The sequence below is a fragment of the Macrotis lagotis genome, chromosome X, assembly GCF_037893015.1.
Source record: "Macrotis lagotis isolate mMagLag1 chromosome X, bilby.v1.9.chrom.fasta, whole genome shotgun sequence".
NCBI lineage: Eukaryota > Metazoa > Chordata > Mammalia > Peramelemorphia > Peramelidae > Macrotis > Macrotis lagotis.
In genome coordinates, this window is record NC_133666.1 from 9,271,633 (window position 1) to 9,295,615 (window position 23,983).

Below are 23,983 nucleotides of genomic sequence, written 5' to 3' on the forward strand. Positions count from 1 at the left end.
GGGAAAGAAGATAGATATTAGCTAATTTGAAAAATAATCCCTACATGTGATATCTGCAATCCTTGTAGCCCTTTCCATGATGCCTTTCAGTCATGTGGTAGCTGCCTTAAACTAGAGAAAGATAGTGTGTTACTGTATTAATTATCCAGCAAGGAGATGCAATATCTGAGTTGTTTACTAGGTGGCATTTTGCCTGCAGGTACTATCCAACCTATGGTGTAATCGAATTTACTCTGGCCCATGTGTGGGATAGCTTTCTTAAAAGACTGTATTATTTCCACTAGTCATGAGAGGGTACTCATTCTGTAAATGACTAAACTATTCTCCTCATTGCCAAATTGACAGCTGCAAGAGATCACACTGAAATTAATCTAGGGGATGAAATGGGATATTACTAAAAATATTAAATCAGATCATATGACCAACAAGATGGCAGAACAGTTACTTTTTAAAAATCTCTACAACCACCACAACCTCAAAAGAAAGACATTATGTGCCAGATATAATATGACGGCCACTTATTCCACAAGATAAGGAACCAGAACCTACAAGCAAGTTAAAAGGTCCATGGATAAAAATTATCAAAGCATAAAGTCTACAGTCCATATGCACCTCTGAAACTTCCATCCTATCTCTCTTAGGTCTTTTCTGGTTAAGGTCCTTTCTCCATATGCAAAGGACTTAAATACTTAATTTATTTGATCACATAGTTTATTGGTTATTATTTTAAAAATGTGTCAACATATACAGACATGATAGTATACTTGATGGACTTCTCTTTTTCTTCATTTCATTTTATTTTTCAGTTAACAAATATTTATTTTCTCTATATTCCACCTCCAAATTAAACGAAAAACAAAACCTTTGTAACACATATGCATAGTCAAGTAAAACAAATTCCTACATTAGTCATGTCCAAAAATAAATTTCTCATTCTGCATCTTGAGTCCATTAATTCTCTCTTAGGAAGCGAGTTTTTGTTGTTCAGTTGTTTCAATTGTGTCCAACTCTTTGTGATCTTATTTGGAATTTTCTTGGGCATAGATTCTCTAGTGGTTTCCTTCTCTCCTATTCATTATACAGATGAGGAAAGTGGGGCAGTGTTGAGTGACTTGTCCAGGGTCATACAACCAGTAAACATCTGAGGATGGTTTTGAACTCAGAACTTCCTAACTCCAAACCCAACTCTCTGTGCTCTGATATGCTGGATATAGCCTGAAAGGAATGGGCAAGAAGGAAGCCCTCTCTGATCCAGGTTTTAAATTCTAGGCTATGGTATAGAACATGTGCTAAACCTGCTAAAATAGGAACTGTTCTTATATCTGCTCTTGAGCCCCTCATCCTCATCTTTGAGTCCTTTCCTCTTTCATGGCCCTTTATATTCTTTGTCATTATAGGCACATCACCTTATAGTAGCATACATTTCATTGTTTCAGGTCAAAATGTGAAGAAAATGGGAACTTTTCTTTGCAGTCCTTTGAAGAAAGGATTGGGGGAAAGAGCTCCATGGCTGAAAACTTTTTTGGGGACCAGGAGCCAATAGCAATTGAGAGGACAAGAACATTGTTGTAGGGAAGCTTGTTCTCCTCTTTCCTCACCAGCCAATTTGAGTTTTGGTAAGGGTTGGTTCCAGGATCCCAGAATTCATCTTGGTCCCAGAATTTCCTCTCTTCATAAGGGCCAGCTTCCAAAGACCTGCAGGTAGTTTGTATATCTACTTTACATCTGGGGTCTCAGCATTTCCCCTGGTCCTAGCTGTTACCACAGTCAGAGGCTCTAGCAACTGCCTCAATAATGGGTGTGCCAAAAAGGTTAGTTTGAGTCTGAAAGTTCAGATGTGTGACCCAGCCTGTAAGGTTCCCCAATATGACCTGAACCAGAATCAAATGTAATAGGGGATTATCAACAAAATAAATAAAAATTAAATAAAACATAGATAATATGTGCCAGTAGGGATTCTTATGTATGACCTACTGGCACCCATTTTTATAGGAGTTGGACACCACTGGTCTGAGTGCAGTGGCCACCTTTTCTTTGGTCAGCATGACCAAGCTTGTGGATGCCACACCTTTCCCCCATCTTTCCCCTATCTTTCCCCTTCTTTTGGACCTCTAACTTGATAGCAGAAAATCTCTTTGAGGGTAGCTCAAGAACAATGAAACCTAGGTGTTTGGGGAAATTGCACCTGTATATATTTTTCTACCATTCCTGTTATGTCACTGACCTATTTCCTTTAGTCAGAACTTCTGAGTTCTACTCATAAGAACATCTATACAACATTGCTACAAATGAATTAAGTCAGCCACTTCTTATATAGCCATATGCCTCTCACCATCTCATCTTCTCAACCTCCACCCATTTGCCCTCTTAGATCTATAGAGGTGGTAGGAAGAAACTGCAATCCACTTGTACCACTAGCTCATGGAAACAAAAAAGGAAGGTAATGTCTGGGACCCTGTTTCAGGGTCATGGTATATAACAGAGAAAAGCAGTCAACTTTGGAAAATGGGATATAGAATTTGTGCTCCTCTCTCCAATCTCATGGCTTCCTGACTATTGCAAGTCTTCCCTCCCTAGACTCCCAGGGCAGGGAGGGTTCAGATCCTACTTCTGACATTTGTACCCTGTGAAATCATGGCTAAGTCATTACACCTCACTGGAATAGTTTCCTTTGCTCTAAAATGAAGAGGAGGGACTATATGGCCTCGGGAAGCCCTTCCAGCTCTAAATCTATGATTCTGTGATCTTGAGCCAATCACTTTTTCTCTGTGGGTCTCAGTTTCTCCCCTCTTTAAAATGAGGGGGTGGACTAGCTGGTCTCAGAGGTCTTTCCAGATCGAGTTCTCTGATCTTTGCTTGAGTGCCAGGAATAACAGACACTGCTTTGCCAATCTACCCCCACCCCCGCTTCCTTGTCATCATTACCCCAAGCCCAGAGGTAAGAGTGCAAAGCATGGGCATAAGTTCTATTTCCCAGTATCTTCTCTCCTGGCCCAGGGATGGCTGTTTTGCAGCCTCCCTTGGATACCTGCTCGTGTGTTAATAACTCTCTCTGTTCACAAGTTTTTCTTCTTTATAAAATCTCTACTTGGTTCCCACTTAAGCCAATTTCCTTTTGCTAGCACCTGTGAAAATAAAGGAAGAGTTGCATGCCATCTTTCTGTTGAGCCCCCTGCATGCTTAGACAGTTATTCTGCTCCAATCCATCTGCTACCTCCGTCGGGCATGTAAAGGAGAGCCACAGCTGGCAGCGTGTGCCTAGGCAAGTGCCCCTGGCAGAATGCATCTCCTCTAAGCCTCTGCTTTGCAGTCAGTCACTTTCCATAATAAACTCAGCTGCAGAATGGTGAAATTTACCTCTGGACCATGAACAAAGATTTTTTTAAATAACTATCTTTTGTTATCAACCTTTATATGATGTCCCTCTTCCCTCTGTGGTTCAGTGGGAAAGAGCCCTATATTCAAAGTCAAAAACCAAGATTCAGACCACACACCCTCCCCCCAATCATAATGACTTGTGTGATCTTGAACAAGTTATTTCCCTTCCTTGGACTTCAGTTTCCTCCTTTGAAGAATGAGAAGATTGAGATGAATGGCCTCTAATATCTTTTTCATCTCTAACCTTATAATGCTCTGTTCTTATGTGCCCTCTTCTCTTCACTCTTTACCTGTTGCTGTTCCCAGGGGTTCGATTATCATCTCTTCACAGTTAAAATAGTGATTTCTATCAAATGAGCCATGGTCCTTATAACAAGGAATTAAAAAGGAAGAGATAAAAAATCAGTTAGCAAAAGCAAACAACATATCAAGTTTGATGGATATGCCACATTCCATACCACATCTCTTCAAAGAAGCAAAAAGAGAAGCATTTTTTCATCTGTACTCTGGGACCAAACTTAGTCATAATTACCCAGCATTCCATTTCAGGAAGGTTTTAATTGTTTTTTTCCCCCTATTTCTCCCATTGCTGTCTTTTTGTGTGATATTTTCTAGGTTCTACTTGATTTCCCTCTGCACCAGTTCATATAAGTCTTCTCCTGTTCCTCTGAATTCTTATTGTGCATTGTTTCTTAAGGCACAGTGATATCCCATTACATTCATGTGTCACAATTTGTTTAGTCATCCTCTAATGGACTCTGAACCTTTTCAAAAGAAATTGTGTTTCAAATGGCACAGTCAGTTGGGATGGGTGGGAGTATTTGAGGGTATATATATATATATATGTATATAGATATAGATATAGATATATATATATATATATTAGGAAGGACCAAATGGGCTAAATTTTTGAATGAAAAATGCTTAACTATAGCAAGTTGTTGCATATTGATGTGATAGGATATTGCTGTTTTGCAAGAATCAATGAATATTGAAAATTCAGAGAAGCATGGAAAAACTTCCATAAACCAATGTAAAGTAAGGACCAAGAAAATAATATACATAATGACAATGAAAACAATGTTAATGGAAAAAATAATAGCAGCAATGATTGAAACCAAATACTAAGAAATGAAAATAACTCCAAGCTTAACCCCAAATAAGAAAGAGGAGAATTTACCTCCCTCCTTATCTTTGCTGTGGTGAGGAACTGTGGGTGTGGAGCACAGCATTATAATGCCAGACTTTTGATTGGTTGGTTAGTTATGCTAAACTTTTTTTTTAAGCTCTCTTTTTTATTCTATTTACTAGGAGATGACGTTTTAGGAAGGAGAGAGAGGAATACATTGGGAAATGGATGTGATAGATGGATGAAAGATGGCAATAAAATTCATTTTTTAATAAAAGGGGAAAAAAGTCTTCAGCCAGTTCTGGAAATACATCTTTGCTCACTTGCATAAGGAAAAAATGCATTGGTTGTTTTGTGATTCCAAAAGGCTGCTGTTTTTATTTGCTTTATTACCAATGCAAAATCCATAGGGACTGTTATCCTGGTGAAATTTGGGTTCTTACTTATAAAGCTACATTAGCTTGAGGAGGAGCTATGAATATAAAAGTCTTTATAATCTGTCCCCTTCTTAACCTTTCAAGTCTCCTCTCACTTTAAGCCTTATCCCTCCCTCCCCCACATCCTTTGACCCTGCTCCAAGGACCAAGTTTTTTGCCTTTCTTTGTATTTCAAGGGCCTAATATAGTATCTGGAATGTTGTTGACTAATTGGCTTTCCACTGACATCTGTACTTTTTAAAAGGTTTTTTCAAGGCAAATGGGGCTAAGTGGCTTGCCCAAGGCCACACAGCTAGGTAATTATGAAGTGTCTGAGACCGGATTTGAACTCGGGGACTCCTGACTCTATTCACTGCACCACCTAACCGCTCCGACATCTGTACTTCTTGCTGCCTATCATGTTCAAGCTACCATTATGGGCATGTGGATTGAGATCTCCATGGCTATCATTCCATACTGTCCAAGTTAAACCTAGTTTAGTATTGAGATTGCCTTTTAACTTTACCATATTGATTTCTCTAGGCCTGAAGGGAAACCAAGGTCTTCCAGGGCAACCAGGACCAGTAGGCCCTCCTGGATTAAAAGGTCACATAGGAGATATGGGATTTGTAGGTGAGAAACCCCAGAATGCTGTTCACCTAATGTAAGATGGTTTATTTTTTTTAATTGCCTAAAGGAAATACTATTTTGTACTGACAGGTATTGAGTCATCGAATAGGAATTGAGGGATAAACTGTCAGAATTCTTCAGATTTAAAAATTCAGAAATTTGTGAGTCTTTTCTATCTCCATGTCAAGATTATGACTAGAAACTGAAGGATCTGGTAAATAGGGAGTTCAATGGGTAGGGATGGTGATTAGCATATCACTTCTCCTAGGCATCATATATATTGAGATATCAAATATTGAGATAGGTCAGAAGGTCTGAGGGATCAGAATGTCCAAAGGAAATAAAGGGTGAATTGGAGAAGAAGATCATGAGACAGATATGGAATGTATTGGAGAATAAGGGACAAGTGTGACCAGTACTTAGTGCGGCAGTGGCTGCTGAATGAGGAACAATCTAAAAGGGACAGTGGGAACAATGAATTTGCCAACTTCTCCTTCTCCCTCGTGTGTGTGAAAGGGTATGAAGTGAAAAGAGGGAGGGCGCCAAGGGAAGACGCCAATTATCTTCGAGTGAAAGTTAGATTCCAGTGACGGCCATAAGATGGAAGGAATCTTAAAAGAAGTCAAAGATGAAATGGCGTTCATTATCAATAGAACAGGTTTCCCAAGGGCTTGGTGGGAAAGGAGGGCAGAGGAGGAGAGAGACAGGGAAGAGCCAGGGCTAAGGCAAAGGACCAGGATTGTCCCAACTGTGAGGTTTATTGCTGGGTATTCCGTACTGCCTGAGAGAGGCAGGGTAGACAACTGGACTCTGGGAAGTGGGAAGAGAGAGGAAACTATCTCCCACTTCTGCCAGGTGTCAGGGCCTGGATCAGCCCCAGTCGTCCCTAGCTACTCTCTCAATTCAGAGTTCTTGGTTCCTTTGTCCCCTCAAGTTTCTGTGGTCGTGTATTTCTTGATGTGTCAGCTAATAAAGTATATGCTACAATTAAGAATATTTTAACAGGTCTCCAAGGTGTGGAAGGGTCTCCAGGGATGCCTGGAATTGCTGGCCAACCTGGTTCCCCAGGATTTCCTGGACAAAAGGGAGAGAAAGGAGTCCCTGGTGTTGCAGAAATCAGTCGCCCAGGTCCCCCAGGTCCTAAGGTATAGTTCTGCAAGTGGAAGGAAGGCTGCTGGGATCATATGGGCTTTTTCTCTTACATGATGGCTGCTTCTTATTTAAACAACCTAAATAATATAGCTGCAGATCGGGGCCGGGCCTTAAGGATGCTCTCTTTTCTCCAAAGCTGGCAGTTTGAATGGAAAGAGAAGAGAGAATCATTGTAATTTTTCCCATCTCAAGCTGAGAATGCTTCAATAATCCAAAGAAATCTCCCTGCCAGTTTGACTAGGTAGTGTAGTAGATAGAACACTGGACCTGGAGTCAGGAAGACCTAAGTTCAGATCTGGCTTCAGACACTTCTTGTCCATGTGAACCTGGGCAAGTCACTTAACTTCTGTCTGCCTTAGTTTCCTCAATTGTAAAATGGTGGCAATAATGACATCAAGCACTCAGGATTGTTGTGAGGATCAAATAAGACAGTCATTGTAAAGCTCCATGGCACATATTCTTAGCATCCCTATGTTAAGTTAAACTACTCTGTATGATCCTAAGAAATGAAAGAGAAATGCAAAAATGAACCGTAGACTGTGAGAGTTGGGAGGGAACTTGGAACTCATCTAGGTCAATTGCTCTCCCCTTAGAGAAGAAATGTGGCCTAGTGAAGGGAGATAGGTTGGACTTCCACTCCAGCATGCTCTGGGTTTAGATCCCTCCTCCGGCTGGCTCTGGGATCCTAAGAAAATCATTTCCTCTCTGAGCATCAGTTTTAGATGCAAAATGGGGAGAATAGTAATACCAATCAAAGGAGACCATTTATGGAAAGTGTTTGGCAGAATTTAACAGCTCATATAAATGTGAGCTGCTATTAGTTAGGATCATTCCTTCTGCTACTTTATGGATGGGAGAAATGGAAACACCTTGTCATGAAGTGACTGGTCCAAGGTCACTATGCCAGTCAACCTCATGAAATTCAGCAGTAGAGTAATTGCCATGTCTGATACAACTTCATGGTAGTGGGGTGCTGGAAATTACTTCAAATACAACTGCTCTCCCAGGCAACACTAGAATTCTCACTCTAATGAAGGAAGTGATTCTCGAATGGGTTGTAGATGCAGTAGATTCAAAACATAGACTTGATAGGAAATTTCCCATAAAGGGCAATAGTTCTCATTGAACCAGAGATAACAAAGGCAGGACTTCCAGGACTTCGGCTCAATGTTTCTCTGACTAATTTCTTTCAAGAGTTGTGTAGGTAAATTGGAGATACCTTAATAAAAACAGAGCTCCTTAGAAAGAATGCCATCTTGCAGAGGTGACAACAAGAAACTGTGCTTAGGTGTCTAATTGATTCTAGATTGGAGTCAGCATGGTAGGGGGAAAGCAAGGAAGAGGGAGCAGCCAGTTGATCTGGCTATCAACAGAGTCAGGAAGACTCGTGTTCTAACAGAATCTCAGATACTCACTGGGCAAGTCACTATCTCTTTACCTCAGTTTCCTTGACTGTAAAATTTCTCATATAATTATTATGAGAATCCAATGAGATCATATTTGTTAAGAGGCGAGTACAATGTATGCCACATAGTGGTTGCTCTTTCTCCTTAGAAATCAGGACATTTGCCTTCAATTGGGGAATGGCTTAACAAACTGGAACACTATTGTTCTATTAGAAACCAGGAGGGTGGGGCAGCTAGGTGGCGCAGTGGATAAAGCACCGGCCCTGGAGTTAGCAGTACCTGGGTTCAAATCCGGTCTCAGACACTTAATAATTACCTAACTGTGTGGCCTTGGGCAAGCTACTTAACCCCGTTTTCCTTGCAAAAAAAAAAAAAAACCTGAAAAAAAAATCAGGAGGGACGGGAATTCAGGGAAGCCTGGAGGGATTTGCATGAACTTGATGCTGAGTGAGATGAGCAGAACTAGAAAAACACTACATCCTAACAGCAACATGGGGGTGATGATCAACCTGGATGGACTTGCTCATTCCATCAGTGCCACAACCAGGGACAATTTAGGGCTGTCAGAGATGGAGAATACCATCTGTATCCAGATAAAAAGCCGTGGAGTTTGAACAAAGACCAAGGACTATTACCTTTAATTTAGAAAAAAAAAGCGGATATCTTATTGGCTGATCTTGCTATCTCTTATACTTTATGTTTCTTCCTTAAGGATATGATTTCTCTCTCATCACATTCAATTTGGATCAATGTACAACATGGGAACAATGTAAAGACTGGCAAATTGCCTTCTGTGGGGGGGTGGAGTAAGTAAGATTAGGGGAAAAATTGTAAAACTCAAAATTAATAAAATGTTTTTAAAAAAAGAATAAAAGCTCTTTAAGGGCAGGAACTATTAAAAAAGAAATCAGGACATTTGATTTCAAATCCCAACTTTGATACTACTGGTGTGAGGCTGGATAAGCCCTTTCCCCTCCTTGGATCTCAGAGAGGGTTGGACTAGATGGTCTCTGAGGTCCTTTCCAGCTGTGATCTGAAAACACTCTTCTACTACCAAGATCTGCAGTGGCCTTAACCAGACATTTAAAGCTCTTGGCTCTAGACTAGACTTAAGAGACCATCTTCCCTCCTGCTTTCTTTCTCTAATCTAGTCGGACCTGTCCACTAGTGATTATGGTCCCTGCCTCCCTCCTCAGTTTAGAGACACCTCCCCTGATTCTGCTGCTACTTACTTCTATCTCTGTCTCTGTGTCTCCTTCCCTCTCTCTCTTCTCTCTTTTTCTCTCTATCTCTGTCCCTTTTTTCTCTCTCTGTCTCTCTTTCCCTCCATTTCTCTGTATCTCACTCCTTTCTGTCTCTTTTCTCTCCCTCTCACTTTCCCTTCCCCTCCCTTTCTCTGTGTTTGTATCACTCTGTCTCTTTGGCTCTCTGTCTCTATGTCTTCTTTCTCTCTCAATCTCTCTCCCTTTTCTCAGTTTCTCTTCCTCTCTCCTATCGCTTGCTCTTTCTCCCTTCTTTATCTCTTCCCCCTTCCCTCCCTTTCTTTCTTTCCCTCCCTTTCTCTTTCTTTGTTGCTCCCCTTTCTTTCCTTTCCCTTTCTCTCTCACCTTCTCCCTCTCTCTCATCTTTCTGCCCCCCCCTCTCTCTACCTCTGTCTCTCTCTCTCTACCTCTGTCTCTCTCTCTACCTCTGTCTCTCTGTCTCTGACTTGGTCTCTCTCTCTTTGGTTCTTTGACTCTCTCCTTCTCCCCCTTTATTTATCTATTTTCATGTTGTATTTATTACCTCTGTGGAAAATAAACTCCCTGAAGTCAGGGACTGTCCTGTGTCTCCCCAGACTCTTGAATTGTTCTCAACACTTAGTGGGGACTTGATAAATACTCATTGAGCTGGACTGGATGTATGATTCTTTAAGAAAGCTGTCCATGTGAATGAGACCCACCAAGCTTGGCCTGTTTCTAAAGACTCCAATAAGTTACAAGCTACACTGAATGTTAAAGTCATCCAAGGTTGGGAAATAGAGCAAGCATTCTCCTCATGCAATCTGAAGTCTCTTTCAGACTACAGTATTTCGTGGTAGCATCAACTGATAGACTAGAATAAATAGTTCCCAGAAAAGGGAAAAAGGAAAAAAAGAAGAGCAAAATTCTGGAGATTTTGAGGGCAGAGCCAGGGTATTCCTGGAGGAGAACATCTCTGAGTGACCTGTGAAAAGCCTGTCCTGGGTTAGGACTGGCCTATCCAGCTTGGCATTCTGTGTCCTAATTTGGTAACAAAAGGCTGTTCTATGGATGACCCCCCCTGCTGTCACCCTCTCAGAGATAAGGCTGTTATCCAAACATCCCTAACTTCCTTTTCCTTAAACCATTGGAGATCCCTCTTCCATTAATTTACTCATGCCCTTCTTGAAACTGCTTTTCATGTATCATCTTGTAAGATAACAAGTTTTTCTCAAAACTTCAATTCAACATTAAGTGTCCACAGAAGTGGTTCTCAAAGATTATTTGGAGACTATACTTCCAATTGCATGTTAAATTTACAGGTCTTCATGAATTATTACATTATTCCTACATTGGACAGCCATTCCTTACAGTAAAGAGTGATACTGCCCTGTGAGTTGAACTCAGGTCCTCCTGCCTCTAGAACTGGCGCTGTATCCATTGCGGCACCTAGCTGCATGCCTGGCATGGAATAGGAGTATAATAAATGCTTAGGGCAACTAGGTGGCCTACATTGTACCACCTAGTTGCCCTAAGCATTTATTAGACTCCTACTGTATTCCAGGCATGCAGCTAGGTGCAGTGAATAGAGCTCTAGGCCTGAGGTGAGAAAAAAACTGAGATCAAATCTGGCCTTAGACACTCAGTAGCTGTGTGATCCTGGGCAAGTCACTTAAGTTCTGTTTGCTTTATTCCACTGAAAAAATAATGAAAAACCACTCAGTTTTTTTCAAGAACTGAACTGCTTGGGCCACAGGATTAGGAAGAGTCAAATACAACTAAAAGACTCAACACCAAATTCACTATGCTAATTGCTGGGGATACCAAAAAACAAAACCTTGTTCTCAGGTTGCAGTCCAATAGAAGAGTTGTGCAGTAACAATATGCAGCCAGGATTGTTATAGGATAAATTGTAGAAGGTGGGGTTTAAAGGAAGCCTGGAGATGGAGGAGAGCAGCCCAGGCATGGGGAAGGTGGGGGGGGAGGGGATTGAACAGTCAGGGAAAATATCCAGAGTGTGGAGCAGGAGAGAATTGTCCAAGGAATAGCCAGGAGGTCAGTGCGGTTAATATAGAAGACTGGAAAGGTAGTAGGGAGCTAGTTTAGAAAGGACTTTGAAATTTGAGAACTGAGTGGAGGATGGACTGGTGTGGGGAGAGCCTTGTGAGCAGATCCACCAGCAGCTACTGCCACAGTCCAGAGGAGAGGTGACGACAACATCTACAAGTGAGATTCAAAGCTATGTGGCCTTGGGCAAGCCACTTAACCCCGCTTGCCTGGCAAAAACCTAAAAAAAAAGATATTCAAACAGTAAAATTAAGAGATTGACAAAATTGTATATGGGAGACGAGAGAATGGCCATATTGCAAGCCTGAGTGACAGTAATAGGGAAGTCTGGAAGTTTGTTAAGAATCACAGTGATAGATAATTCTGGGCCTGGAGTCATACAGACATCCATGCAAATCCTGCCTTATAGACTTACTACCTGTGTAACCTCAGACAAGTTGCTTAACTATTGTCTTATAGTATGAGGATGTTAATAGCTACTACCTCCGAGGATTATCAGGGCAGTTAAGTGGTGCTGCATTGGACATCCAGTTCAGGATGACCAAAAAGTAATGGAAGATGGGAGCCTGGAGGGCAGGAGCCTTGCACAGGGCCATCTGAGGTGGGAGAAGTCCAGTCATATCCTTTACCACTGAACTGCTTTTAGACAAACAACTAAGAAAAATAGAACCACTCAGCCCCTTTGTTTCCTTTTCTTCCATAAAGAGAATTATGTTCAGATTGCAGATAGTAGAACAGACTGAGCCAAGAGGCAATTGCAGTCCACAGTGGATGAGGAGATAGTGGAGCTGCATTAAATGAGTTTAGGTCACCTGCATTCCGGGACCTTGAAAGAAGTCAGAGGGCTGATTGCTGACCCAAGAGCCAGAGATCTTTGAGGAAGTGGGGTGAAATGACAAAGGAGACAGCAGAATGCTGGCTTGATTTCAAAAAGGTGAACAAAAGAGAGTGTGCAGATTCTTCTGGCAAACTTCATATCAGTCCACAGAAATGTTCTCAAATGAATGTTTTGTACTTATCTTTGGAAACCCCAGTCATACCTAACCAGGTGTGTCTAGGGGAGTAGGTGGCAACCTAGATTTAGAGCAAGAAGGTACCTTGGAAGCCCTCAAATCTAACCCTCTTATTTATTATAAGGCCTAGGGAGATGGAAAAAAACAAACACAAGAAAAAGCAAACAATCCAACCCCCTTGTTTTGTATAGATCTAGGGAGCTGAGGGGCAGTTAGGTGGAACAATGGATCTGGCTCCGGAGTCAGGAAGACCTGAGTTCACATTCAGACTCAGACACTGCCTAACTGTGTGACCCTGGACAAATCACTTCACCCTATTTCAGTTTCCTGATCTGCCAAATGAACTGGAGGAGGACATGTCAAACCACTGCAGTGTCTTTGCCAAAGAAAACCCCAAATGGGGTCACAGAGAGTCAGACGTGACTGAAACAACTGAACAACAACAAGGAAGATGATTTTTCCAATATCACATAGCTAGTAAGTGTCTGAGGTAGAATTTGAACCCTGGCCTAACCTGCCTCCAGGACCAGGCATCTATCCATTGTTCTCCTCTGCCTTTATCAGAGATACAAGATCTTGGCAGATCAAGGAATGCCTGTTGGTCCATAAGGCTTTTGACAAAAGTCTTTCATATTCCTATGGGGGAACTGGGTGATATTGCAGTTAAATGGCTTATAAACTGGATGAATTGGTTATTCCCATTGATGGATTGATGTCCACCTAGAGAGAGGCTTCTGGTGGCTTACCACAAGGCTCTTGGAGTCGAAGTATTTCAATCCCAAAGGAGTTGCCTTAGTTCAGTCTAGACCAGTAAGAAAGCACTTTTTAAACACCCAATGTGTTGGACCCTGTACTGGGTGCTGGGGAGATACAGAGACAAAGAGAAAATAATACCTGTCCCAAGGAGTTTGCATTCTTTTGGAGGAGATACAATGCAGGTGTATACCAAACCAGATGCTGGGGAACCTGGGAAGAGAAGGCACTGGTGGAAACAGTAAAGAGTTGGTGTGGAAAGGTGGTACTTAAGCAAAATCTTAAAGGAAGTTGGGGATTCCAAAAGGTGGGTGTAAGAAGGGTGTGATGCCCGACCAAATGCAAAAGCCCAGAGGTAAGAGAGAGGAGTATTTTCTTTGAGGAACAGGATGGAGCTAGGCTGGATCCTAGTCTGGAAGGTAGTGAGACATACATATGCATATATATATATATATGTATATGTATATGTGTGTGTATTATATGCATGTATATATATATATATATATATATATATATATATATAAATATAACAGGCATGAAAAGATAGGAGGATGGGACAAGGTTAGGAAGAGCTTCAATAGAGAATTTATATTGGATCTAAGAAGTAGTAGGTAGCCACTGGAAGTTATTGGGGGAGGGGAGTGATATGACCAGACAGGGGCTGGAGAAAAAACACTCATTATAATCTGAAGAAACTGAGACTCAAAAAGGTTATATGACTTGCCCAAGGAGAAACCGAGGCTCATAAAGGTTATGTGACTTGCCCAGAGTTGCACAGTTCATACGATCTCAGGGATCATAGGATCCTACAGGCCATGTAGTTCAACTCTTACATTTGCAGATGAGGAAACTGAGAGCCAACAAGAGGTGACTTGTCCAAGGTTATATGGATAGCAAGATAGAACACTGGACCTGGACTTAGGAAGTCCTGAGTTTAAATCCAGCCCTGGACACTTACGACCTGGATGATCCCGGTCAAGTCACTTCACCCTGCTTGCCTCAGTTTCTTCATCTGTAAAAAAATGAGAATAGCACCTACATGCAGGGTTGTGAAGATTAAATGAGATAAACATAAAGTGGTTAGCAAGGTATCTGTCACAGAGTGGGTGCTTAATAAAAATTATCATCATCAACGGCATTATTATTATACATAGCTTCCTAAATCTATGGCTGGAAAGGATCCTATACCATGTAATCATTTTACAGATGAGGAAACTGAGGTCCAAGGAAGGGAACTGACTTGCTAGGTCTCCTAACTCCTAACTTAGTATTTCCTTCACCAGAGCACCACTGCCTTTCAGTGGGTCTTTTTCAGTTCATTGATATTTTTTTTTAATCAATGACAGCATGCTGAATGAGTGAACAAACAAATGAAACAACTTTATTAAATACTTTCTGTATGCCAAACACTGTGCTACACTCTGGAGTCTAAATGGGAATGCAGATTAGTTCCTGCTCCCAAGGAGCTCACATTCTGTTCGGGGGAGCCAACATAGAGGGGGAGCTTCAGCTATAAGGGCAGATACTGATCAGCCATGTAGATTACTAAACTCTTAGATGACTGAGTCAGGATTCGAAAAGAGTTCAGCAGCCTAGAACATGGGATCATATTAAGGAAGTTGAAAATGTACAGGATTATATGTAAAGTCCTGTCCCTGGGTCCACTGAGCCAAGAACAGAATTCTTAGTATGTGGCTCAAGACTGTGAATAGGTCAGGATCCAAATCTCTTGGGGGTTTGTGGTCTCTTAAGTTCAGTGTGCCTCAGCACCATGGACCATGGTAAGAAAAGATGAAAAGGGAAGCCATGGAATTTTGATTCCTCTTCAAAATCCTGGTATGAAAAATAGATGCTTGATTATATTTGGGGTTGGTTGGCATTTGTGGGGGGTGGGGATATGGGGAGAGTGAGGCTTATGGAAATTGCAGTGGCCAAAATGAGAGGTTGAATCTCTACATTTCAATGTCCCATTACCGAGTATAATCTCCTGCTAGTGATATGTCACAATTTTCTTCTCTGCCTTGTACTCGGGTACCTAAATTGGATTGTTTCCTTAGTAACAAGAATTATCAGATGTTTTATTCAAAGCTGATCTATGGAGACTTCAAGCCAACAAGTATATACTAAGCATTTCTGGTGCAGTCTAGCATGGAGAGAGATCCGAAGCAAGCTTGCCTTGATCCCTGACCACAAGAAGTTTATGGTCTAGTTGGGGAAGGTGAGACTTACCCAGACAAAGCAATTAGAGGATGGTACCAGCCAGCCTAATGAGCTCCCAGAACATGGTGGAGGGATGGCATCTGTCAGGAAAGGGAGACAGAGACTTGGGGTGAGCCACATTTGTCAAGGAAGACTTCCTGAAGGGCACGGGACTGGAGGTAGGCTTTTGGAGGATTGCTAATATCTGGATCAGCTTTTAAACACTATCTCAATGAGGGAGGATAAAGCTGAATACAACATCAGAAAACATGTGTCTTTGTATGGTAGAGCCATCTGGGGAGACAGGCAACCCTGCCAAGGAAGGATCGCATTATAATATGCTAAGACTGGAAAATGTAAGCAATGCTACTGTTATGTCTTTCTGTTTATATTTCCAGGGTGATCCTGGCCTGCCTGGGTATCCAGGTCCTCCTGGCAGTCAAGGGGTCCTGGGAGATGCTGGTTTGCCTGGTGCTCCAGGGAGCCCAGGGGTAAAAGGACAGCCAGGCTTGCCTGGAAGGCCAGGTAATATTTTTCTCTTTGAATTCTAATTTTTGAGCAGCTCAGGTTTCTTCCTTTCCTTCCTTTCCCCCCTCTGCCTTTCATTGCTGGCTCTTGGGCAAAATGAAGAGACAGAGATAATCTGGTTTATTTGCCTGGCGCTTGGATCCGACCCCCAGATCTGATATCGACTTCCTTTTTTCTGAGCTGCATTTCTTGCAGAATGGAGAAGAGCCCCAGCAGCTCAGCAGGGGATGATTCTGAGACCTGAGAGACAGTTGGTATATACCACTTTCCAATTTGGACTGCTAGCTGCAGGCCAATTAAGGAGCCTGGCTATTTTCATAGGTGATAATATTCACAGCTGAGCCCTGTCCTGCTTCTGGTTCCCTTGGAAAGTTTGACACCTGTGCATGGGATCACAATGGGTGGTGATGGCACAATGACGGCCCAATTCATTCAGCTAACAAACGGTTGAGTGACTTGGGTAAAGGAACTGAGACTGAATTATCTTATTATTGGCTCCCATCATGCTGGCTATGTTCAACGCTGGCTACTTCACTCACCCCGTACTATGGATTCCTGGACCTAAATTGGTCTTGATCATTGAACTATTGACTCTGAAACACATTTCTCTGACTTTACTAGTTCTTACCAAAAACTTGTCCCTTAACTTTTGTATCTGATTTCGGTGGGGGGGTGGAGATAAAAGACTTAGTATCCCTTTTTTTAACCTCTATTTATCTCTCAATGTAGCTCCCTCTATTTTGAGCCCTCTGTTATAATAAAGAAGAGCAGTTAAATAGAACTACTGACGGTATAAGGATCATTCTGCTTCTCCAGTCTTCCACCTGTCCGTTGAAAGAACAAAAGTGTCCATTCTCTTGGCTTAAGTTTTGTTATTGCAGTTAATCTGAGTCAAACTCCCTTTGGGTGGTATTTGGGGCAATTAGGCATCTCAGTGTTGCAGGAAGACCCAAGTTCAAATCCAGCCTTGAACACTTCCTAGCTGTATGATCCTGGGCAAGTCACTTCACCTCTGGCTGCCTCAGTTTCCTCAATGGTAAAATGAGTATAATAAGAGCACCTCTCTCCCGGGTTACTAAGAGGATCAAATGAGATACTGTTTGCTTAGCACAGTACCTGCTATCTAGGAGGCATTTAATAAGTATGTTTAACTTATTATTTATTATTATTATTATTTTCATTATTGTACAGCCCTCTTGGTTCTACTGAGACTACTTCTCTCAGTTCAGGTCATTCTTAGGTTTCTCTGAATCCCTCATATTTATCTTCTTTCTTTGTTCGGTTTCCAGACTAAAGCTGTGATTTTATTGGTGGGGGTACTCTTGGGCCCCAGGCAACTTTCTTGGTATTTCTCACAAAGCAAAAGTATCCCTTTGCTTTCACAAACCTTACTTTCCAACTTTTTTTCATCTTTTACAATTTTATGGGTATGAGTAAAAATTCAGAATTGTTTTAACTAATGTTTACCTCATTACTAGTTAGTTGTTTCCAACTTTTGGCCACCAAAAAAATCTGTTCCAAATATTTTCGTATTTAAGGGCTCAGCTTAGTGTCTATGTCCAGTAGTCAAAATTTAGTGACTTTAAGTTACAGCTTAGTGTCCCCCCCATAATTCCAAATTGGTTTCCAAAATGCTTGGATTAGTTTATAGTTGCACAGTGTATTTATATACCTGGTTTTCCAAGGCCTTTCTAATGTTGGTCATTTCCCCTTTATTTTTCACTTTTTTTTTAATTTTATGGGTATAAATTAAAGCTCATAACTATTTAAACTTATGTTTACCTTATTATTAGTGATTTGAATTGTTTGTCAATAGTTTGCTTTTCTTCTTTTGAAAACTCTTTGCTCTTATCCTCTGACCAGTATCATTTTTAGAGTGATTTAGTGTTTACAGATATTTATAAGATCAGTTCTATATACTGGGCATTCCAAAAGTCTTAGTATAGAAGCTTAGAATCCTAATAAGCTCAAATAATAATAGCTTTAAATTGCACTAAGATTTTTGAGACATGTAACAATAAAACCTCATCCATCCATCCATCTATCTATCTATCTATCTATCTCTCCCCCTCCCTCCCTCCCAAGGACTATTCATCAAAAGACAATTGTCAAAGGACACGACCAAAAGTTTTTAAAAGAAGAAAAGCAAACTATTAATATCGATATAAAAATACTCCAAATCACAAATGGAAATAATTTTAAATTTTTACTTGGACCCAACAAATTAGAAAAGACAAGGAAGTCAATATTGGATGAGCTGTGGGAAGACAGGCAACAAATATACTGTGTATGTCCATATATTGATAAAACCATAGGTCTAGAAATCGTATGTCAAGTTTATTTGTTCTAGACCTGTGATTTCATTTCTATAAGAAACTCCTGCTGGGGAAACTCCCTCAACACAACACTGTTCTGCAACTTGTAATAGAGTTGCTTGAGACACTGAGAAGTTGAGTGACTTGTCCAAGGTAGTATAACCAGTATGTGTCAGAGACAGAACTTGATCCAGGTTTCCATGACTGAAGACAGTTCTCTGTTCCCCATATAGTCAAGAAAAAAACAGCAAATATGAGAAATGCATTTATGTGCATGTATTTTCTGTACTTGTTATTTCATTAGATGGTAAACCCTCATTGCAGATTGCCCATATGTTTAGAGTCTTAAAGTGTTGCCTAAAACTTGGAGAAATTAACTGATTTACCCATGATCACACAGTTGTCTTATGAATTTGTGTCAGTTGCCTTTGTTGTATGGATATCAGATTTTGATATTATCAGAAATATTTTGCTTTTAGGTTTTTGCAAGGCAAATGGGATTAGGTGGCTTGCCCAAGGCCACACAGCTAGGTAATTATCAAGTGTCTGAGACTGGATTTGAACCCAGGTACTCCTGACTCCAGGGCCAGTGCTTTATCCACTGCGCCACCTAGCCGCCCCTGTCAGAAATATTTCATGCAAAATTTCCCTTCTCCCCCTTGGGGCAGCTAGGTGATAGTACAGTGGATAAAGTGTTGGGCCTGGAATCAGGCAGTCTCATCTTCCTGAGTTCAAATCTGGTCTCAGTCACTAGCTATGTGACCCTGGGCAAGTAATCTTTTTGCTTCTGTTTCTCGTATATAAAATGAACTAGAGAAGGAAATAACAAACCACTCTAGGATCTTTGCCAAGAAAACCCCCAAAATGGAGTCATAAAGAGTTGAACATGACTGAAATAACTAAACAACAAACAGTAATAACAATTTTTCCTATGATGATTTCTTTTTGTATTTTACTTGCATTGATTTCATTCATGTAAAAACTTTTCTATTTTATGCAATCAAAATTGTTTGGTTTATTTTTAATTATAACTTTGATTTCTTTATTTAAGCATTCCCCCCATCTATAATAGTGCAAGGTACCCCCTTTTCATTCTCTAGTTTTTTTTGGAGGAGGGATATTGTTTTTGATGATATGGTCTTTCATGTCAAAGGGACTTATCCATTTTGAGCTTATGTTCATAACATGCTGATCTGAATCTCATTTCTGCCAGTTGCTTTTTAGATTTCCAAGTAAGTAGCCTTTGTCAAATAGGGAATCTTTCCCTTCTTGTTAGTTTGTATCCTTGGGTTTATCAAATATTGAACTGCTATGTTCAATGCTTTCTGAGTCTCACTTATCTAATCTGTTCCATTGATCTACTTTTAGATTTTTAAAGCAGTTCTGAATAACATTGATGATTATTGCATTATAATATAATTTAAGACCTGTAAATGCTCAGCCCTCCTCACTTTTGCTTTTTAATGTCATTTCCCTAGAGATTCTAGACTTTTGTTTCTCTAAGGGATTTTGTCATTTTATCTGGTTCTTTAAAGTATCTTCTTGATAGTTTAATATAGTACTAACTAAATCTATAAATTAATTTGTCATATTATCATTTTGTACTAAATTGGCACAGATCAGTCACAAACAACATATTTATTTAAATATTTCTTCCTTCATATATATATATATATATATATATATATATATATATATATATATAGAGAGAGAGAGAGAGAGAGAGAGAGAGAGGCAGGCAGCACAGTGTGGTAGATAGAGAACCAGCCTTGAAACTAGAAAGACCTGGGTTCAAGTCTCATCTCTGATATGTACTTTGGGCAAATCATTTAATCTCTCATTTCTCTAAGACTGTATGTTGCAGAGAAGTTACTAATAAGGAGAATTTCCTCATCAGGGAGTTTTCCATACCAATGAAATCCCAGGTCCAGTTCTGTCTTATCCTTATATTAATAAAGAGTTCTTAGAAAGCTGTACTTAGGGGTGGCTAGGTGGCACAGTGGATAAAGCACCGGCCTGGAGTCAGGAGTACCTGAATTCAAATCCGGCCTCAGACACTTAATAATTACTAGCTGTGTGGCCTTGGGCAAGCCACTTAACCCTGTTGCCTTTGCAAAAATAAAATAAAATAAAATAAAATGAAAACAAACAAAAAACCCCCAGAAAGCTGTACTTATATCATTTATACAAGCTCTACTTGTATGTGTTATAGGAGTGTCTTGGTAGGTTAATTCTCAGATATTTTGTGAAATTTTTAATTATTTTTGAATGGAATTTTTCTTCCTATTGTTTTCTCTTGGTCTTTGTAAGGAAGATGTAAGAAAATGCTGATGATATTTGTGGATTTATTTTGCACACTACTGATTTACTCTGGGATTTTCTAAGTCAACCATCATATCTGAAAGTAGAGTAACTTTGCTTCTTTTTGCTGATATCTATTCCATTAATTTCTCTCACTTTTCTTATTGCTATAATTAGCATTTCTAGAACTTTGTCAACTAATAGAAGAAAAGAGAATATTCTTGCTTTACTCCTGCAAACAGTGTTAATTTTTTGGCTTTAGAGATACACTTTTGGTGGTGTTAAAGGGATATACTATGAGCAATTTGGACAGTCCATCAGTTAAAAATATTTTCTAGGAAGTTGACATGCTTGAATACATTATAGCAGCTAACATTGTAGTTTGGATATTTGACTTGTACCAGCTAGCCCCTTCTTTTGACCCTTCTACTCTACTTAACTTGTGATAGTGGAAAAATAAGCATTTTGTTTGCCAGATGGGTGGGGATCCTCTGAAAGATGTTACCTTTCTGTTGGGTTTTTGTTATTGTTATTCTTCCACCATTGGGCTAGAGATGAGGAAGCAGAGCAGAACTATGGTGGATCTTTTGATCTTCTGTAGCACCTTTTCTTTTTTTATAAATTTTATTTATTTAAGGCACTGGGATTTAGTGACTTGCCCAGGGCCACACAGCTAGGCAATTATTAAGGGTCTGAGGTTGTATCTGAATTCCCATCTTCCTGTGTCCAGGGCCGGTACTCTATGTATTGTGCCACCTAGCTGCCCCAGAACCTTTCCTTTTAACCAGGATGGCCTGATTCCCTTTAGGATGCACTTGCCACCCATTAGATCCAGGAATAAAAAGGCAGTGTCCTTTATAAGCACATCCAATTGAACATAGCAGACTGAAATCACCCAATAGACTGAGTTATTTGTATTGACAGCCTGTCCAGTTTCTAAATCTGTTTTTCTAATTCCTATATTTCAGAGCAAATGGATTTAAGACTGGTATGCAGTAGTAGTGTTAGGAATTTTTTTTTGCTTTGTTTATGAATGTCACAATGCTAACAAATTTGTAATCTTAAATCATTTCCCCAAACAAATTAAACTATGCCCAAGGAGGAGCAATACCTCATGTGTTTCCTTTCTCTTCTTCATTGTGTTTCTAGTCCAACTCTGTAAACTTTAATACCAGATTGTAGTTCTCAGAACAATACTGGTTTTTCTTCTACTTTTCAATTCAGGCTCTTTTCTGCAGGTACTACAGGCCTTCCTGGACACAAAGGTCTTTATGGCCCACCTGGCAGCTCTGGTATCCCAGGACAAAGTGGTCCTGGTGGTAAGTCATAATTATAGAGATTGAAGTTCCCTTTCGGTAGTTCCCTCCATGGGGTATGACTTTTTAAGAGGTAGAGGCAAGATGACCAGTTACCAAGATCTTGTTCTAGCTACAGAGTGTATTCTCTCACAAAGCTATTTCAAACTATTATCATATTATCATGATTATCTTTGGAGCTCAATTGGCAACCATTCTGTAGATGAATTACTGAAAAGATGATTCAGGATTGGCTGAGCTATTAGCAAAAGTTTTTCCCTTTCTTTGAGCCCTTGTGTTCCCCACCCACAGAATCTGGCTCTAGCAAATCATTCCCCTCACAGTTCCCTCTCCCACCTTTCCCTCCCCATACACATATTCCAAAACTAGCCCCAAAGTCAAAGATTAAGAATAGGCAGTCTCTGATTTGGTCCTTAGTATTTTGGGTAAATTTTACTTCCAAAGAAGATTTTGGGGAGAAATTTTATATAACTTTGTCACTTTAGGTGGTGAGGGTCAAAAGTTATATGATAAGAGTGGAACTGTGGGAAGACAAGGGATTGTGTATTGGAAAGAACTTATAATATTTGTTTCTTGTTCTATAGGAAGTCGGGGCCACCCTGGTCCCCCAGGATCTCCAGGAGATAAAGGGAAACCTGGTCAAGATGGGACTCCTGGACCAGCTGGACAGAAGGGTGAACCAGGTATAGTATTTTCTCTCTATCCATCTCCTGTTCTCCTTTATGACTTTTTTCCTTGCAAATTTACTGCCTCTTGCCACCTCTTTTTACAACATTGCCTCTCTCTGCTTTCCTACTATCAATTATGCTGGTCTCTATGTACTCCTATGTTCTTTCCCTTCCTATTCATCTTTTACTCCATTTGTGGAATTATGTCTAACTTTTGTCCATCAAACTATCTTCTTTCCATGATATAAAATTTTCCAATCTGTTTACCTCAGTCAGGAAGTTTAGAGTCAATATGTTCAATATATGTCTATATGTAATACTGGGAACAAGAAGGATGTTTTTGTCATAGGAAAAAATTCCTGTCACTTTAGGATTTGAATAGGGAATTCATTATGATTTGAAATGTAAAATAATCTCAAAATCAATTGTTGTGAGTTGTGTCACTAATCCTTCAGGCTGGGGTTGTTGTTATGTCATGGCAGGTCAACCAGGATTTGGATTCCCAGGACCTCCCGGAATCCCAGGATTCCCTGGTAAGGTTGAAATTGGGAAGAAATTCTCTTTTAGATCTGGCTGTTGTCAACATGGAAGAACTGGTTTTGTAACCTTGGGGCAGGGGACAGTTGTGGGGAGGAGGATGATTACTACATATTAAAGTTTGCTATAAAAAAGAGAGGTAAACCGGGAATAGTCTGAATATCTGAATATTCCTCTGAATACTTTGGAATTAGATTTGAGAGGACAAATTTTAAAGGATTCAGAGGAAGGATAGCTGGGATTCCATGGATCAAAATTTTACCAATGAAATTGGGCCATCAGAGCTAGAAAAGTCAAGAGTTAAATTGCATTGATCAGAATTCTGAAGTCTTCCAAAGTTGTTTATATTTACAGTGTTGTTTTCTTGGTTCTACTCACTTTACTCAGCATCAGTTCATACAAGTCTTTTCAGGCTTCTTTAAATCCATCCCTTTTGTCATTTCCTAAGGCACAGTACTATTCTATTGCATTCATATGCCATGATTTGTACAACTATTCCCAAAATAATGGGAATACTTTTAAGTTTCTAGCTCTTCAAAACTACAGAAAAAAATTGCTAATATATTTTTAAAAATAAGGATCCTTTCTTTTTTGCTTTGATCTCTAAGTATAGGCTTAATGGTGGTATTATTAGGTCAAAAGGTAAGCATAATTTCGTCACTTTTGAGATATAGCTCCAAATGGCTTTCCAGAGTGAATGTACCAATTGACAGGTCCATTAACAGTGTATTAATGGACCTGTTTTCCCACAGACCCTCCAAGATATGTCATTTTTGCCAATAGGAGAGTAAAGTAGAACCTCATTCCCAGAGACTGATAATGAAGCATGCTTCTCACCTCTTGAGAAAGAGATGATGGAGTCAGGTTGTACATGTGGTTGTTGTTAAATCTAATGGTGTCTTGGATTGTTAAGAGAGGTCTGACTTCAGAAATAAGCAGGTGATAGTCTCATAGT

At 40.1% G+C, this 23,983-nt stretch overlaps 1 protein-coding gene across 8 annotated transcripts in view; it reads left to right on the forward strand.

Moving 5' to 3' along the window:
- The window catches only part of LOC141500673 (uncharacterized), a 216,332-nt gene that overhangs the window by 147,320 nt on the left and 45,029 nt on the right, over nucleotides 1-23,983 (forward strand). For 7 of the 8 annotated variants that reach the window (XM_074204063.1, XM_074204065.1, XM_074204068.1 and 4 more), the window contains 6 exons: nucleotides 5,467-5,556; nucleotides 6,559-6,698; nucleotides 15,762-15,888; nucleotides 21,746-21,826; nucleotides 22,408-22,506; nucleotides 22,974-23,024. In XM_074204063.1, coding sequence (XP_074060164.1) covers nucleotides 5,467-5,556; nucleotides 6,559-6,698; nucleotides 15,762-15,888; nucleotides 21,746-21,826; nucleotides 22,408-22,506; nucleotides 22,974-23,024 — 588 coding nt within the window. The remainder of the gene's footprint in view (nucleotides 1-5,466; nucleotides 5,557-6,558; nucleotides 6,699-15,761; nucleotides 15,889-21,745; nucleotides 21,827-22,407; nucleotides 22,507-22,973; nucleotides 23,025-23,983) is intronic. The other variant, XM_074204064.1, reaches the window with a different exon arrangement.